This window comes from Quercus lobata, chromosome 10 (assembly GCF_001633185.2).
Source record: "Quercus lobata isolate SW786 chromosome 10, ValleyOak3.0 Primary Assembly, whole genome shotgun sequence".
In the NCBI taxonomy this organism is placed as follows: Eukaryota; Viridiplantae; Streptophyta; class Magnoliopsida; order Fagales; family Fagaceae; genus Quercus; species Quercus lobata.
In genome coordinates this window covers 315,622-334,033 of record NC_044913.1, presented here as the reverse complement: position 1 = coordinate 334,033, position 18,412 = coordinate 315,622, and the positions used below count along the sequence as shown (strand labels likewise).

Genomic DNA, 18,412 nt, shown 5'->3' with positions numbered 1-18,412 from the left:
TTCCACACAAAAATGCGTGAATTGAAGATTGCTTAGCTTACCAATGCTGTTGAAGGGTATTTATACTCTTTTTTGGCATGTGTATAATCCTATGAACCCATCATTGCCTACCTATGATAGGCTAATCCCCCCCTTACCAGACTTTGGACACCAAATAGAGACCGGTATTTTACTTGGGAGACAAGCCATATAGTATTTAATGCTTGGGGGGGGGGGTGGGGGGTAGGTTGGAGATACACTTCATATCGATCATCCGAAGAAATGTTTAGAACGGCGAAGACCTTTTGGTTGGTTGGTACTTAAAATGGAGTTACACTTTTGCCTTTGTATTCTCTTCCTATCCCCCACAAAATCCATGATCACTCTCTCTCTCTCTCTCTCTCTCTCTCTCAACTTTGCATTAAATAAAAAGGTAATTATTCTTTCACGCTCATTGATATGCACTATACAATATGGACACATAAGACATAACATCAACAATTTCACATACAATATCCATATTTAAAGAGTGAAATGAATAATGTATACAGACGATATACAATAAAGAGTGTGTGAGAATGAATGCCCGAACAAGAAATTTGAAAGATATATAGTTTTCAAATTAAAATATTATAATATTTCGACCTTTATTTAATCATTTCTCATTTTTAATTTTCTTGTTCCTCAAAATTTTGTAAACATCTGCTTTGAAACAAAACTATATCTCACACGAAAAAAAGAAAAAGAAATGATACCTTAAACTTACTTTTGGCATAATTTATTTCTTGATGTGTGTGATTGCAGCACAAGAAGACTACATTGGATCCAAAATCAAACATATCATATGCATATACTTGATTATCTTTCAAAAAGTTCTACAATATTTTCATAACAAATTATAGGTGGTTAGTTGTTATTGGTTCAAATTTGAATCTTACATTAAGATTATTTTTTTGCCCCAACCATAACAATCAATAACAACTTGCCTCTTAAGATTTATTGTAAAAATGTTGTCGCTATCTCATTTCTCAAAAGGAAAAAGTGTGTATAAGTTATAACATTTGGGATATTGGCCAACGCAGGTGGAGAAGAAGGAGACATATGGGCCGAGAAGTAAATGTCGAGCCCAGTACTAGAAAGAAGTAGTGAGTAATGAGGATCTCTTCTCACTTCTCAGTAATGAGAAGATTGTTTTGTAATGTAAAAGGAATGAATGATGGCGATTGTGATGATGCAGAGAGCAAAGAGGCTCACTTCTTGTCCAATCACCCTCACCTTCACCTTCAGCTTCAGCTGGAATTCTCTATGTTTCCATTCTGCTGCTGACATCGAAGGTTATGGAAGTCCAATTTTTTTAAAGAAATGAAACATGTAAGCACAAATGCACAAATCACCAGCCTAACCGGACCTATGTGGGTTGGGAATTTCTCAACCCAACAAGTTGAAAAAATCCTCCAACTTGACCCATGCACAGTCTTATATATCCTCATACAAATAGACATAAGTGAAAAGGTACATCAATAATGCACTGGACCAAAGATATGCTAAGAAAGAAGAGCAATTTATCCATTTTATGTTTCTTCTGTTTTTCTCCCAGCTCAGTTGTTTAATTAGCTGTCCTGGGTTGGTACTAATGGCAGTCGGCCTCCGTATATCTCTGGGAGCTGGCTCTCATCAATCTCTTCGAGCAGAGTTGATTTTAAACTTTTGTTCTCTACAAATAATATCTGCACAGTATTGGAAGATAAAGAGTTAATCAACCATCATGAGATGCATCTGTAAAAGCCCAAGTATTTGTCTGTGAAGTGTGAATGCTCGTATATGTAATGCAGTCTAACAGCATGAATGAAGTTTTCCACTCGATGAAGGTACGAAATCAAAATCTGACCTTCTTCTTGGTATTTTTGTCGATAAAGGGGTATACAATTTTCCATACTGTCATGAATATGTAAGGCGCATGGATGATAAAAACCTTCCCTAATCTTTCTGGGTAGAAATCCTGCCATTACCATAAAGTTAGAAACAGTCTGTCATGAGCCATTTGAATGTAATCGTGTATTTTAATTGCAATGACTTATATGCTTTTATATGCTCACTATGTTTGCAGTCCTAATAATTAACAGAAGTTGTATTTAGCTGTCAAAGATTGAGTTTCACAGCTTCTCTCAATGGGTACTAGATCTTTTATCTGTGGAGTTTGCAAGTTATCATTGTGCTAGAACACAAATGAAATGTAATGTAACCTGCAAAATCGATAGAGCTCCAAGGTATGCACGGATGTCACTATTTGAATATCCCCATCCTTCAAGATCGGCAATGAAAACAAATTTCTCTTGTCCTGGGGGCATCCTGATACATCAAGGTTAACCATTTACAGTCTATAATTACAGCAGTGTACTATTGAGTTTCCAATCCAGCTTCACTGTGAATCATGGATAGGATAGAGATACCTTGAACACAATTTGTCGAGACCATAGACTACATAACCTGTACAACAAAAGAGTGCCTTGTATGAGCTAAAAGACTTCAACTTCAACAATACTAGAGTAAAACCAAGTTTTCTGCCTCTTCCCTCTAGTGGAAGGTTTTATAAGCTCAATTATATATGCAGACCAGAATAAAGTAGGTGATTAATCAAGACATATTTTGACTTGACTTTTTGTTTCAATCCACTTGGATAATCCATCCATCATTTTTGCTGTAAACTGAAACTGCTAGTAAAGTTCTCTCATTCTCTTATAACTATAACTTTGAATTTTTACATTTCATAGAGAAATTGAATGAATAAATTATAAAGGAATGGATACAAATGAAATTTATTTAAATAATGGAAAAGAGAAGAAAAGAAAATAAAAGAAAAGAACGTAATGAAATTAAGTTATCTTGTTTGGATATTTTAAAGAGTAATTCTAGATATACAAAAAATTTTACAAATTTTTTTATAAATTGCTGATGTGATTAGTGATTATTGGTAAATAAAAAAGTATTGATGACAATTTTTATAGTCACAAACTATTTTACAACATTTTTCCAAGGTTTGATGGTAAAAATGCTGTAAAATAATTTGTGATTGTATAAAATACAAGCTTTGCCATAGTATAAAATATAAGCTTTGCCATCAATAATGGAATGACAAGGAATGGCATGTAAAATTACGTTACAGTGGTTATTTTTTTAAGACAAATTTTAACTACAAAATTGGTTGTAGCCTAAGACTACAACTTTACTCAATAAAATAAATTTTACTACATATTTTGAAAATCTAACTATTGAATTGCATGTTCTTTATGCTCTTAATACACATGTCAAATTTTGTGTCAATCAAATATTATTTACTATATGATCTATAAGCTTATATTTTATTCATAATTTTAAACTACAAAAACTTCCAATTTAAACAATTTATTGATGGCAAAGCAATTGATCTTTAAGTTTCTAGAAATTTTGCAAATATGGAGGATATAAGAAGAAAATGCAATCCAATAGTGGATTAGTCAAAATTCACCTTTAATAAAAAAATATTGAGTAAGGTTGTAACTTTATACTACAATCAATTTTGTAGCCAAATTTTGTCCTTTTTTTTGGGTAATTGTTTGTGTATATAGAAAGTTTGTTTATTTAGAAATATATTAATTTATAAATTAATACACCTACTATGGAATATCTATTACAACCATTTTAGAGATGAATTGTTATTCTTTATTTTAAAGAATAACGATTCATAAAGAATGACTATTTATTATAATAAAAACATAACCAAACTATTGAATAGTTAAACCATATGAACAACTATTACATTACAGTACTTATTTCAGTCTACCAAACATATCCTAAATAATGGAATGACAAGGAATGGAACATAAATATTTTTTTTTTAGAATAAAAAAAGAAGAAGATTTATTATACTTCAAATTTTATTTTTAAAAAGAAAGATTTATTATACTTCCATTTATTATACCCTAAATAATTTTTTTTTTTTTAAGAGTGACATTAGAAGAAATGGAGTGGAATCATCTATAACAAAAGTATTATTATACTCGCAAAAAAAGAAAATAGTGAAAATGTCACTAAATCTAATTCATTTCCTTTAATTTAAACTCCTAAAAAAGAAAATAGTCTTTTCATTCCCTACATTAAATCTCTTAAACAAGAAATTAGAAAAAAATATCTAAAATTATTCTTTTCATTCTATTCATTTTTTTTTTCCATTTCTTCCTCCAAAACGAAGTGTTAAGCTCCAAAGAAATTTTAACCTTTGTGTGAATACTTAACAAGAGAGGGAAAATAACATACGCTTGAATTCTTCTCTTCCCCCTTCGATTTGAAAATGTCTAGCACCAAAGACCACTGCTATGGGTCTTCCTGTCTTGTCAAATCCTTGAATAAACATCTTGTTTTGTGCAATTTCATGTGGAAGCTCTGATGCAGAAATTGAACCATTTGGAACAAAGGTTTGCCTCCATTTCAAGTACTTGAGGAATAAGGCAGAAGCCTTCTCCACATTCAAATCACGAGCACGAAGGAATCTTCTAATCATCAGATCATCTACTACCTGCTTGTTAAAACACCACATATCAAAATATCAGCAGTGGAAATGAAATTTAGGTGTCGCCATGTCTTCCACACTAAAACTAGTTAATCAATATATTTATGTATATGCCTGAAAAAAAGATTAGTGCAGGCAACTGATCTGTGAAAATAATATGGGTCACGAACGATTGTATTTCTAAACAAGGTAAACTTAATGTAAATGGTATTTTAAGCATTTGAAAAATAGTGAATTTAATTATTTAATTATAATTTTAACACTCCCTTTAATAACCGGAGCCTAACACATAAGATTTTTATTATTTAAAATGTGAAGTAGAGTAAAGACAAAGATTGATCTCATGATAATTCATTTTTAACATTTATGATGGCTGAGGAGGAAGCTTTCATCTCGAAAATTCTTGAAGGTGATGCACTAGAGTCCGTTTGTCGTTTGGGAATAGCTTATTTAGTTGAAACTAAAATTTTTTTTTGTAGAAAGTACCATAGATAAAGCTAATAGTTAGCTGAAATAGTACAATGAGACCCATAAATAGTACCAAAAAATAAGCTCAAAAGTAAAATAAGTGTATGTTTGGATTGCATTGAAAATAGCAGACATGCGCGTCTGCATTTTTTTGTGTGGGTCCCGTGCACTGTTCATGGGACCCACAAGTACAGATTTTAGTAAATTTTTCTTTAAAATTGGTCCCATGGCACTATTCACACATTTAAAAATTATATTACTATATTATTTTCAGTTTTCAGCAATAAGCGGTATCCAAACAGATCCTAAATTGACTTTTTTAACAATCCCAAACGCAATACTCTGTTTGGGAGCTGATGAAACTTTTAGCTTCATTTTGGTACTTTAGAGTCTCAATTTGAGGCCCAAGCCCAACTTGTATGGAGTCTCTGTCCAATGAGCCCAATACAATGAATTTGTAGAGAATGGGTCAAAGAACTAGGTCCTAATGAGTTGGACAACGGCTAGTATTGAATTGTATGGCAATCAAACACAAATAAAGGATGCTGATATCAATAAACATTCAATCCAAGGAGGTTAAATCTGTATATAATGATCGCTCTAGAATATGAGAATGGTTCAGATTGCTATACTATTTTTCTCTCTCCTTTCCGATCCCCCTCTCATGGAGGGTCTCTCACATTATATAGCCCCTATTGAGCCATCTTGATTCTACACTTGTTGATCATCTGAGTCCCTACTCGAGTGCTCGTCCCATCAGACACCCCTTTCAGCCTTCTGTGAGTTGTGGTAACCAAGACAGCACTGTTCAGAGGTCTTCTCCACATAAATGCGGCCAGAAAAGTAGTTGCAATGTATTTAATGCGGTGGTAGCAGCTTTTCCTTTGATATTTTATGTTTCTTTCTTTCTTGTATGTTTATGAGGCACATTTCTATCGCTAAAGCCTTGTGGAGGGTCCCTCTAATTGATAGAGTATGCTCCTGAGCTTCATTCGTCGCATCCGAGGAGGAATGCCTCCTCAGATCATCTTCCTTTCATTCCCTGCTTATGAGACATTAACTGGGGATCCCTTAACAACTATTTACCTCTCTTCGGACTTGTCAATTGTCCTAGGTGAAGCCTAAAGCCCAATATATGATTTTGGGCCCTTACTACTACTCTTCTGAGCTTGATGCTAGGATTGTGATTTATTCACATGCATGCGTTCGATCACTCTGTTATTGTCATGTAGCTTACTCAGCAGGTTTACGTGGCCGAAGAGTGGGTCAGGAACGCTCGGGACAAAGTCAGAGGTGAGACTAACTCTCGCCTTGAAGTTGAGAAGACCCTTGGGGCTCTTAAAGAAGAACACGCTTAACTGGCTGAGAAATTAAAGGAGGCGGATAAGGCTCGCCAAAGCTCTGAGGCCGGCCTAAAGACTACGGAGAGGCAAATAGAGGATCAGTGCCAGAAATTGCATTTCACTGAGATAAACTTGGCCACTGAGAAGCAGTCCATTTTGGATCTTAAAGCAAAGCTGCTGAAGACCAAGGATGCTACTCGGGTGGCCAGGGACGTCGCCGAGGCCGCAGTGAAGGCAGCCTACGAGCGTGGGGTGATGGATATAGAGAAACAACTAACGGAGGAGGTAGTCATAGTTTGCAGGGATTATTGCACCGAGTCATGGGGAGTGGCGATGGACCGAGCGGGAGTCCCTGCAGACTCTGAGCTAAGGAGGGCCGAAAACGTCTTCTTCTCCAAGGATATTCAGGAAATATTCGAGTCGGACCCTTTTTCTGAGCAGCTCCTTCCTACCCTGGCCCCCTTTCCTGATGCCGAAGTTCTTGAGGGGGCGGGTGTGGGTAAGGAAGCTCAGCCTCCAATGAAGGATAAGCCTTCTGAGGACTCCCTCACAATCAGGGATGTGCTCTCCCAGGCCAAGGACGCGGAGTCTAAGCACAAAGCTGATGGTGTTCCTTCCGAGGTTGCCGATCCCGAGAAGGGTCCTTCCAAGGATAAGGCCTAGAGTTCTAGACATAGGGTTTTCTTTTGTAGCTTTTTTTTTTTAGCTTTCCTCTCCCGTGGCTTCTGCCACTGCTTGTAGTGTAATTTCCTTCAAATTAATGAATGAACTTTCCTTCTACTCCTTGTGTCTCTATTTTTATTGCTATTACAAATGAGCTTGAACTGTTGTTGCTCCATTTCCAACAGTAATTCATTATTGACATTTCAAGAAATCTAACTAAGCATCAACAAGATAGAGTTATTTTACATTTATGATACGAATTAATTCTTACATAGTGAATGTTGAATCTGAAGGGAGTAAGTAATATACCTTGTTACTCGCGTTCTGTTTAACATTTATGAAGGTGTTCTTTGAGTGTCAAAAGCAGTTAATTTCCCCTTAGCCTGGGGTCCGAGGATCCATGCAGGACTTAGGTTTTGTTTAATACTTGAAAGGATGGCAAAAGTAATTAATTTCCCCTAAGCCTGTGGTCTGAGGGTCCATACAGGGCTTAGGTTCTGTTTAATACTTGAAAATAAGCCAAAAGTAATTAATTTCCTCTATGCCTGTGGTCCGAGGGTCCATGCAGGGCTTAAGTTCTGTTTAATATTTGAAAGGATGAAAAAAGTAATTAATTTCCCCTAAGCCTGTGGTCCGAGGGTCCATGCAAGGCTTAGGGCCTGTTTAATACTTGAAAAGAAGTCGAAAGTAATTAATTTCCCCTATGCTTGTGGTCCGAGGGTCCATGCAAGACTTAGGTTCTGTTTAATATTTGAAAGGATGACAAAAGTAATTAATTTCCCCTAAGCCTGTGGTCCGAGGGTCCATACAGGGCTTAGGTTCTGTTTAATACTTGAAAAGAAGCCAAAAGTAATTAATTTCCCCTAAGCCTGTGGTCCGAGGGTCCATGTAGGGCTTAAAATCTGTTTAATACTTGAGTAAATGTCAAAAGTTATTAATTTTCCCTAAGCCTGTGGTCCGAGGAGCTATGCAGGACTTAGGTTCTGTTTAATACTTGAGTAAATTGAGAGACAAGAAGCACGAGGCCGTTATACAACAAAGAACTTATTGAGAAAGGAAATTTTCATTAATAATAGTACCTTTTCAGGTTATTTACATTCCAAGGGCGTGGTATTACATGCTTATCTAAATCTTCTAGAAAATATGCCCCAATACTAGCCACTGAGGTGAAGCGATATGGTCCTTCTCAATTTGGTCCCAACTTTCCCCGTGCTGGATCTTTTGCAGTGCCTAGAACTTTCTTTAACACTAAGTCCTCAGGCACTAGTGGCCTTAGCTTTACTTTGACATCATAACCTCGCTTAAATTTGTGTTGGTAATACGCCAGTTGGACCATTGCCTTTTCTCTTCTTTCTTCAATAAGGTCTAAACTTTTCTCTAACAGCTCATTGTTGCCGTTCGGACAGAATGAGCTGGTTTTTAGTGTTGGAAAGCCGGTTTCTAGAAGAATGACAATCTTGGCCCCGTAAGTCATTGAAAAAGGGGTCTCTCCTGTTGACCTGCAGGGTTTGGTTCGATACGTCCACAGGACATGTGGCAATTTTTCCACCCATCTTCCCTTCGCGTCATCTAACCTCTTCTTAAGTCTGTTCACTATAACCTTGTTAACAGCCTCGGCTTGCCCATTCCCATGGGGTAGGCTGGGGTAGAATATCTATTCGTAATTCTCAATTCGCAACAGTACCTCCTGAAGGCCTTACTATCGAATTGAAGACAATTGTTCGCGATGAGGGAGTGAGGGACCCCGAACCGGGTAATAATGTTTTTCCAGACAAACTTTTTGACGTCCACATTTCTGACGTTTGCTAAAGGTTCAACTTCAACCTATTTAGTAAAGTAGTCAGTGCCAACGAGTAGATACCTTTTGTTCCTTGCTGCCTTGGGAAAGGGCCCGACAATATCCAAGCCCCACTGAGCGAATGGCCAAGGGCTGGACAGTGGATTGAGGATCCCTCTTGGTTGATGTATGTTTGGCGCAAATCTCTGACACTGGTCACACTTCTTCACGTATTCGTGTGTTTCTTTTTGCATGTTTGGCCACCAGTAGCCGTGGATGATGGCCCTATGAGATAAGGACCTGCCTCCTGTGTGGCTTCCACAAATCCCTTTGTGTAATTCCTCTAGGATTAGTTCTAAGGCCTCAGGGTGTACGCAGAGCAAGTATGGTCCAGAAAAGGAACATTTATACAGCTTCTAGTCCTCAGATAGCCAGAACCGAGAAGCGTTTCTCCGTATCTTGTTAGCCTCAGTTTTCTCTTCGGGCAAGATGTTTTCCTTTAGAAACAGTACTAGAGGGTCCATCCAGCTAGGTCCCACTCTGACATGGTGGACATGGATCACTTTTCTCTTCGTCACTGAGGGTTTGTATAAATTTTCCACAAGAATAACCTTGGGAAAACTTTGAGCCGAGAGGTGGCAAGCGTGGCCAAGGAGTTGGCATGTGTGTTTCCACTTCTAGGGATATGCAGTAAGCTAAAAAAATCGAAACGTGATTGTAGGCATTTAGCTTGGTCTAAGTATTCTTGCATTCTTTCGTCTCTTGCTTCTAACTCCCCATTTACTTGGCCAATGACCAGTCTTGAGTCCGAGAACATGTTTATTGCTTTTCCGCCCAGTTTCTGAACCATGGACATCCCCTCCAATAAGGTTTCGTATTCAGCCTCATTATTCGTGGCCGAGAAGTCCAGTCTTAGTGATTTTTCGATGGTAATCCTTTCAGGGGAAATCAGGACTAGCCCCACTCTGGAGCCCCTTTGGTTCGCCACGCCATCAACATATACTCTCCAACATGTGGGCCCTTGCAGAGAGATTGCGCCAACTGATTTTTCATCCATGTCTTACGTCCCTGCTTCTTCTTCTAAAGAGGGTTCAGTGAATTCAACCACCAGATCTGCGAGGACTTAGCCCTTGACAGAGGTACGAGGCATGTACTTAATGTCAAAAGCCCTAGAATCGTGCCCCACTTAGCAACTCTCCCTGTATAATCAGTACTCCGAAGTATGAACCTGAGCGGTAACTGGGTTAGAACGATAACTGTGTGTGCCTGGAAGTAATGGGGAAACTTTCGTGTAGCTTGAACCACCGCTAGGATGGCCTTTTCTAGGGGTAAGTAGCGGATCTTAGCTTCATGTAATGATTTGATCACGTAATATACCGGTCATTGTACACCGTTGTCCACTCATATTAGCACTAGGCTTACTGCATGAAGGGTCACAGCAATGTAGGCGAACAAGACTTCATCGGCCTCGGAACTGGACATGATGGGTGGCCGAGATAAATATTCTTTAAGTTGCTGGAAGGCCAAAGCACATTCCTCGGTCCACTCAAATCCCTTCCATTTATTCATCAAGAGGAAGAAGGGTTTGCACCTGTCTGCTGACCGAGAAATAAAACGGTTTAAGGCAGCAATCATGCCAGTAAGCTTTTGGACCTCCTTGGGATTCCGAGATGGCTGTAAGCTGTTGACAGCTCCGATTTGATCGGGACTGACCTCGATCCCCCTGTGGGTCACAATGTAGCCCAAGAATTTTCCTGATCCTACCCCAAATGAACATTTGGACGCATTGAGACGCAGCTTGTGTCTCCTCAAAATTTCAAAAATGTCCTCAAGGTCTTTCATGTGCTCGGACACCACTTTACTCTTTACCACCATGTCATCTATATAGACTTCAATGCTCTTACCCAGCTGCGACTTAAACATTTTGGTCATCATTCTCTGGTAGGTGGACCCTGTGTTTTTCAAACCAAAAGGCATCACCTTGTAATGGGAGTTTCCAATGGAAGTGACAAAAGCTGTCTTTTCTTGGTCGTCTGTGGCCAGTGATATTTGATGATATCCTTGAAAGGCATCCAAGAAGCTCATCCGAGGATGGCCCGTAGTCGCGTCTACCAACTGATCTATCCAAGGCATAGGGAACGGATCTTTTGGGCAGGTTTTATTCAGATTCGTGAAGTCTACACAAACTCGCCATTGTCCGCTCTTCTTCTTTACCACTACAGTATTGGCCAACCACTCAGGGTAAAAAACTTCCTTAATAGCCCCTGCTTTTTTAACCTTCATCACCTCGTCCTTAACAGCGTTAGCATGCTTCTTCGACAAGCGCCGAGGTGGTTGCTTTTTGGGAGTAACGGATGGGTTAACATTTAGGTGGTGGCAGATGAAGCTCGGATAAACCCCTAAGGCCTCGTAGGCGTCCCACGCAAACACATCCATGTTTTCTCTGAGAAAACCAATTAGCTTTTCTTTCTCTTGGGGAGGTAGTTCCGAGCCGACTTGAAAGAACTTTTCTGGATCAATGCCAACAGCTACCTTTTCTAGATCTTCGCATTTTGCCTCCTCGGTTGATTCATTACCGGGCAATGTCGGGGTGGCTGATTGCTATAAGCCCCTTCCAGTAAAGGCTGAGGGCTCAACATTGGGTTGGCGTGAGATGGCAGCCACCATGCACTGTCTGGTCATGGTCTGATTCCCCATAATCTCTTTAACTTGACCCTCCGACAAGTACTTCACCTTTTAGTGCAGGGTAGAAGAGACAGCCCCTAGGGCATGAAGCAAGGTCTAGCCATAATTGCTATGTAGGGTGAATAAGCGTCAATTACAATGAAATCCACCTCCACCACGTCCGAACCAGTTTGTATGGGTAGTCTGATTTGGCCCCTTGGAGTAACAGTATTTCCCTCGAAACTTACCAGAGGGGAATTGTACGTCGTTAGGTTCTCGGGTTTTAAGTTCAGCCCCTTGTATAGGTCAGAGTACATTACTTCCACAGCACTGCCCTGATCTACCAACACTCTCTTCACATCATATCCTCCAATCCTGAGTGTGACTACCAGAGCATCGTCATGGGTTGGATGGTTCCGATCTTATCTTCGTCCGAGAAGCTCAACACTGGTGAGGCTTCCTTCTTGGCCTTTTTGGACTCTCGATCGTCATCCTCGGTGGAAAGCCGGGCCACGGACATTACTCTGGAAGGACAAGAGCCGGTCTTTCCCAGAGCAGCAAGAATAGCATTTATCGTGCCTATAGGAGGTCTTAAGGAGGTATCTCTCCGGGATTCAGGATTCGCCTGTCCTTGTTGACCACTGGAATGATGTAGGAGATGCCTTAATTTTCCCTCTCGGACCAGCTGGTCCAAGTGGTTCCTCATGTTCCTGCAATCCTGGGTGGTGTGCCCCGGTTCTTGGTGGTATTGGCAATACAGGTTTTGGTTGCGCTTCATAGGGTCTCCTGCCATCTTATTTGACCATTTGAAGAATGACTCGTTCTTGATTTTCTCCAAAACCTGATGTACCGGATCTCGGAACACAGCATTAACTGCCTGCGCGTCGGCAGATCCGGATTGCCCTGCAAAGTCTCTCCTCGGTCGGTTGTTGTTGTTAAATCGGTCCGACTTGAAGTCCCTCCTCTCCTGAGGGACAACCTTCTCTTTACCTTTTTCTAACTGCTGGTCTTCTTCAACCCTTTCATACTTGTCGATCTGGTCCATGAGTTGGTGCAGGCTAGTGACAGGCTTTCTTGTTAGGGATTTTTTTAAACCATGCTTAGTTGGGAGGCCGCTCTTGAAAGTGCTGATGGCGACGTCGTCATAGTTACCCTCTATCTCATTGTACATCTCCCAGTACCTATTCGAGTAGGCTTTCAGGGTCTCCATTTCTCGCATGGACAAAAACAGTAGAAAATCCAAGGACCGAGAAACCCTGCTACTCGTGATGAAGCGAGAGCCAAAGGCTTGGGTCAATTGCTTAAAGGAACCTACGGAATTTGGCCTGAGACCATCAAACCATCTCATCGCCACTGGTCCTAAGCTGGACGGAAATACTTTGCACATCAAAGTCTCGTCTTTGGAATGGACGGCCATCTTCTGGTTAAACTGGCTTACGTGCTCTATTGGGTCTGTTCGACCATTGTACATAGTGAAAGTAGGTTGATGGAATCGCCGAGGGAGCTTAGCCCTTTCTATCTTGTGTCTGCGTTTATGGTGGTGCTCTTCCTCATAAGAAAAGGTCTCACTTGGTGGAGTTCTTGACCTTTACCTATAATTGTCGTCTCTTTTATCACCAGTATCTGAACTGGAAGGGGAACGCTTCCGTTGCACATGACGTAGTTTCTTTTTTAAGTTGTCAATCTCCTGCGGTAAGGCTTTGTTATCGTCCTGCTTTTGGGATACATGACTTCTCACCCTAGAATGACTACTGCTTGTATGGGTAGTACGTACACTACCCTCTCGATGTTTGTCCCGATCTCTTTCCCATTCAAGGTTAAGAAAATTGTCCTGCCGTTGAGAACCTGCAGGCTTTGTTTGGTGTGGACCTGCTTGGTGTGGACTTGATCCCATCATGTTTAACTGTTGCACTCGTTGAGGCACAAGTTCTTCCCACAGATTGCGTCAATTGCAGAGTCTCAATTTGAGCCCAAGCCCAAATTGTATGGAGTCTTGGTCCAATGAGCCCAATACAATGAATTTGTAAAGAATGGGTCAAAGAACTAGGTCTTAATGAGTTGGACAACAGCTAGTATTGAATTGCATGGCGATCAAACACAAATAAAGGATGCTGATATCAATAAACATTCTGTCCGAGGAGGTTAAATCTCTATATAATGATCGCTCTAGAATATGAGAATGGTTCAGATTGCTATACTATTTTTTTTCTCTCCTTTCCGATCCCCCTCTCATGGAGGGTCTTTAACATTATATAGCCCTTTTTGAGCCATCTTGATCCTACACTTGTTGATCATCTGAGTCCCTACTCGAGTGCCTGTCCCATCAGACACCCCTTTCAGCCTTCTGTGAGTTATGGTAGCTAAGGCAGCACTGTTCAGAGGTCTTCTTCACATAAATGCGGTCAGAAAAGTAGCTGCAATGCATTTAATACGGTGGTAGCAGCTTTTCCTTAGATATTTTTTGTTTCCTTCTTTCTCGTATGTTTATGAGGCACATTCCTATCGCCAAAGCCTTATGGAGGGTCCCTCTAATTGATAGAGTATGCTCCTGAGCTTCATCTTCCTTTCATTCCCTGCTTATGAGACATTAACTAGGGATCCCTTAACAACTATTTACCTCTCCTCGGATTTGTCAATTGTCCTGGGTGAAGCCCAAAACCCAATATATGATTTTGGCCCCTTACCCCTACAAGTACTATTCATGGGTTCCGTTGCACTTTTTAGTACTATTTATGAGTCTTATTATACTATTCAACTAGCTTTTAACCTCCTCCTTTTTTCTTTTTTCTTTTTTCTTTTTTAACACTTTCAACAAAAAGTTTCTGTTCTCAAATGGATCTCTAATGTGCCCTGTTGCTCCACTTCGGTGCCACATTAGTCTATTGCCTCACTTATGGGGAAGTAGTTTTGCATCCTTTTCTTTATTAAAGGTCTCACATGTATTGAGATTGGCTAATTCTTGGACTCACTTTGCCTAACACCTCTTTTTGTAAGGGCCATTATTATGGATGGAGATTCTAATTAAATAATGGGTGCTTTTAATGGATACTTTTAGGGCATTTATTAATAGACAATTTTAGGAATGTTTAGATATTATTTTTATGGGAAATATAAAAAATAGTAAAAAAAATCAATTATTTTTTCTTTTTTCCATAAAATGTATCTTAAAATATTTCCTAAATTAATACGATTAGGATATCTGTTAACTAATTGGTGTTAAAAGTAAAGATCAAATTTGCTTAGAGTCTTCACACAATCACACCTACGGTCAGGGGACAGAAGTCATGCCTAAGAAGAAGCACAAATAATTTATATTATGGTGGATTTCAATTAACTCAACTAGTTAAATTTCTTATTAAAAAAAAAAAAATCAATTGGTATTTAGATGTAATGATAAAGAGAATATTATAGGTTGAAATTATCTCCCGCAAGAAAGATTATATTATGAAAAATGCTAAAGCCAACGTAGCAATAGCATTACTCGTTATGTTATACGGCTAGCCTGGCCCGGCCGTGCAGTCGCTGGAGAGCAATTAGTAGAGTGGCTGACGTTCTAGCTGATCCATCATCGATCCAGGCCATTGTGTTGAGAATATGTAATCAATATTGGTATAGCAGTTTTAATTATGGACAGCGCCTAGGACTAGGAGTATTATCCTTGTCATTGCATTTTGAGAGTACTAAATCTTCTTACCAATAAGTTGAAATATGAATTTTGCATGAAAATAAAACTGTAAAAACAAAACACATGCAAAGTTAAAGAAACGACATAGCCAGGAATTAAGGAAGATTATGGCACCTTGGAGGAGGGATCCTGGGTTCAGTGGCGGCGCCACATGCAAGTCAGGGTGTTCCCAGGAACACCCTGACTTGAAAAAAAACCTGAAAAAAAAATTTTTTACAAATTTTTTTATACTTGCTCCGTATTATAGGAACACCCTCGAATTAAAAAAAAAAAAAAAATTTAATTGTTCTGCTTTCAAGCAAAAAAAAAAAATAAAATAAATAAATAAATGAAGAAAGCCCAAAATAAAATTTGGTAACAGAGGAAAGCCCACGGCAACTCGGCAAGCCCAACAGATTACAGAGGCAAACCCACGGATTCTCAAAAAAAAAAAAAAAAAAAAAAAAAACCAATACAGAGCTGCAGAGCAAATCAAATCAGAACTCACTTCTAATTTTCTAAATCAGAAATCCCTAAAGGCCTAAAGCAAACCTAAAGAGTAAAGACTAAAGACAGAGCAAGCAACGCCTCACTGCCTCAGTCCCTCAGAGCAACGCCTCACTTCCTCAGTCCCTCAAAGCAACGCCTCAGGCTCAAGCCAACTGACAACAGCTGGAGTCACGGAGATCGGATCGGTCACGTCGCTCGCAGCTCGCTTGTCGTCGGAGATCGGTCCAGTCCAGATCGTCATCGTCGCTCGGCTCGCTCGGCCCTCGTCTTCGTCGCTCGTCACTCGCCACTAGCCTCATCGGAGATCGCTCGTCGCCTCGTGACCTCGTCACTGCCTCAGCGGCCTTAGCCTTCAGGCCTCCCTGCTCAGCTGCTCCAATGCTTGGCTGCTCCGGTGCAGGTGCTCCCTCCCTCTCTGACTCTCTCTCTCACTCTCTCACTCTCTTTCTCGATCTGAATGACTTTTTCTGAAATGAAAATTATAACTCTCTCTGTCTCTCTCTTTATTCTTTAATACTAATTTTAATATTTTTTCTTTATTTGATTATGTTGATTGAGCCACTGAATTGCTAAGCTTTAACTTTATCTTTATTAATATTTGGCTGATTTTTTGACTTTTTAAATTTGTCTTTATTTTAATATCTTATCTGTTGGTGTTGGTTAGTGTTGGTGTGTGTGTTTGTGTTGGTAAGATATTAAATTATTTATTGTCTTTTTAGTGTAATGAATATTTTGATTGTGAAGTTTTTTGATTGGCAGCTGATTCTTGTAATTGGGGAAATTTAATTAATTGGGGAAAAAAATAATTAAAAATTTAATTAACCAATACATTATAAAAAACAAATGGATTAAATTATGTTAGACTAAAAAATAATTAATAATTTAATAATTAATGAAATAACAATACAACAAATTATAGTTTATAGAAGACAAACAAATTAATGAAACAACTAAACAACAATAATTAATAATTTTATTAATATGTCAAATGAACTTATAGTTTATTGTATAGGTACCTTTGTTCATTTCATTTCATTTCATTTTTTTTTTCTTTTTGAGGTTTTTCGGTGTGCAAAATTCAAATTTGTTTTGGTTTTAAGAACTTTTTTTTTTTTTTTTTTAAGCACAAACTTCATGCCGGCCAAATTTTGAATTTCGGCCGGTATTTATCAAAACGTCTCGAAACACCCGAAATAGACCGAAATGACCTAAAATTTTTTCAAAGTGAAATAGGAACACCCTGGACAAAATTTCTAGAGTCGCCACTGCCTGGGTTTCCACAAAGGATCTCATAAGTCGAATTCTGGTCAGCTCAATCTCATTATTACTTTTCAAGCTGTTGCCTTCATCATGATATCTTCCTCCTGCTTCTTCTAATTCTGTGCTTTCTCGAGACTCACTTTTGTTGGAGTTCATCATCATCATGTACTTCAACTTCCTGCCTTCTCTCTTGTTCGTTCTTTATTCTCTGATTTCTCACTACACTAGTTCTCTCAACACATTCTGAGATTGATGACTAACAACAAACAGCTTTAAAATGAGAGGCAATTAAGCTGAACAGTAGTAATGGGGTTCTAGTGCTACATAAACAGTTAGCTGCCTATACCAAAACTATAACGAATCAAAAAGTACGGATTTTTATCGATTATTGCAATAAGATAAGCTGGTCCCGGTGAGGTGGTCATTCCCATAACTACGTAAAATGTGTAAAAATATATATAATATTATTTAAATATTAAAAGTTATTGTTTAAAATACGATGTCAAATTTCCTCTTAATATCCCAGTCCAGAGAAAAATATCCGAACTGACTACGGTTTTTTTATTTATTTAAATTAATAAAAAATAAATAAAACTAATTAAAAACTGATTAATATATTGACCTAATAATAATAATAATAATAATAAATTATAATTAAAAAGAAATTAGTGTAAACTCTGTTAAAAAAATTATTAATTTTTTAAGTTTCTTCTTTTTAGGAGTGCTGTATGTTGCAGTTACTTTCCTTAGTACAATGTCGGTGAAGAAACGTACCAGTCCACAGGGCAACTAATGATAATGCCAACCCAATGAAGAAACGTACCAGTTACCACAGGGGCAACTAATGATAATGCAAACCCAACTACCTACATTTAATGTTCGACCAGCTATGCACGACCTATCTACATTTTTTTGATTGAAACCTATCTACATTTAATGAGCCCTTATTGGTATTCAACTAGCTATGCACGCAACTAATAGCTGGCAATATATCTATCATATACCCTACGTTCTACCATCCATGGCTCTAATACGCCTGCTAGTGCTAATCAGTTGATAGAAGATGACATAAAGATATTTAAACAGAATATAAAGACATAAATTTGTTATAATCTTCCCACTGCCCTTGGGCATAGGGCATAGGAACCGACATATATACAAGTACTTTATAAGAAATAATTTAATGAAAATAATAATTGCACCACTTTTACAGTGCCCTTTATGATTTATGAATGAATTGACATCCTTTAGTTTGATAAATATACCAAGTAGGCTTCAGAATATAGTAAATGACATATTTACATCTTTACAGTAACCTCAAACACTTACATAAAAGATGTTTTAATAAAGGAAGTTTCTCAACTATTGCTAGAATCCGCTTTATTTAGAATTAAAGAAAGTACTAATTGTGGTAATTTCCTGAATGAGTATAGAAATAATCCATTAAATCTAACCAATAGAGTCAATTACAAATCCCTAAGATATTTTCCCCTGACAGAAACAGTTATTAACAATAATGAAAGAATTGATGAAGTAAC

The 18,412-nt window shown here is 38.5% G+C and overlaps 1 protein-coding gene across 2 annotated transcripts; it reads right to left on the bottom strand.

The window, feature by feature from the left end:
* Positions 1-974: 974 nt before the first annotated feature.
* Positions 975-17,300, bottom strand: LOC115965387 (phosphatidylinositol transfer protein 3-like). 2 transcript variants are annotated; one of them, XM_031084594.1, is made up of 7 exons: positions 16,888-17,300; positions 15,240-15,258; positions 4,273-4,531; positions 2,430-2,466; positions 2,223-2,328; positions 1,868-1,978; positions 975-1,706 (listed from the first exon to the last, which is right to left on the bottom strand). In XM_031084594.1, the coding sequence occupies exons 1-7, from the start codon at positions 17,037-17,039 to the stop codon at positions 1,590-1,592; spliced, it is 801 nt and encodes a 266-aa protein (XP_030940454.1). In that variant the 5' UTR covers positions 17,040-17,300; the 3' UTR covers positions 975-1,589. The 2 variants fall into 2 exon arrangements, with proteins under 2 accessions (XP_030940454.1, XP_030940453.1); XM_031084593.1 differs by having other exon boundaries at positions 15,240-15,254; positions 16,884-17,297.
* Between the last annotated feature and the right edge of the window lie 1,112 nt (positions 17,301-18,412).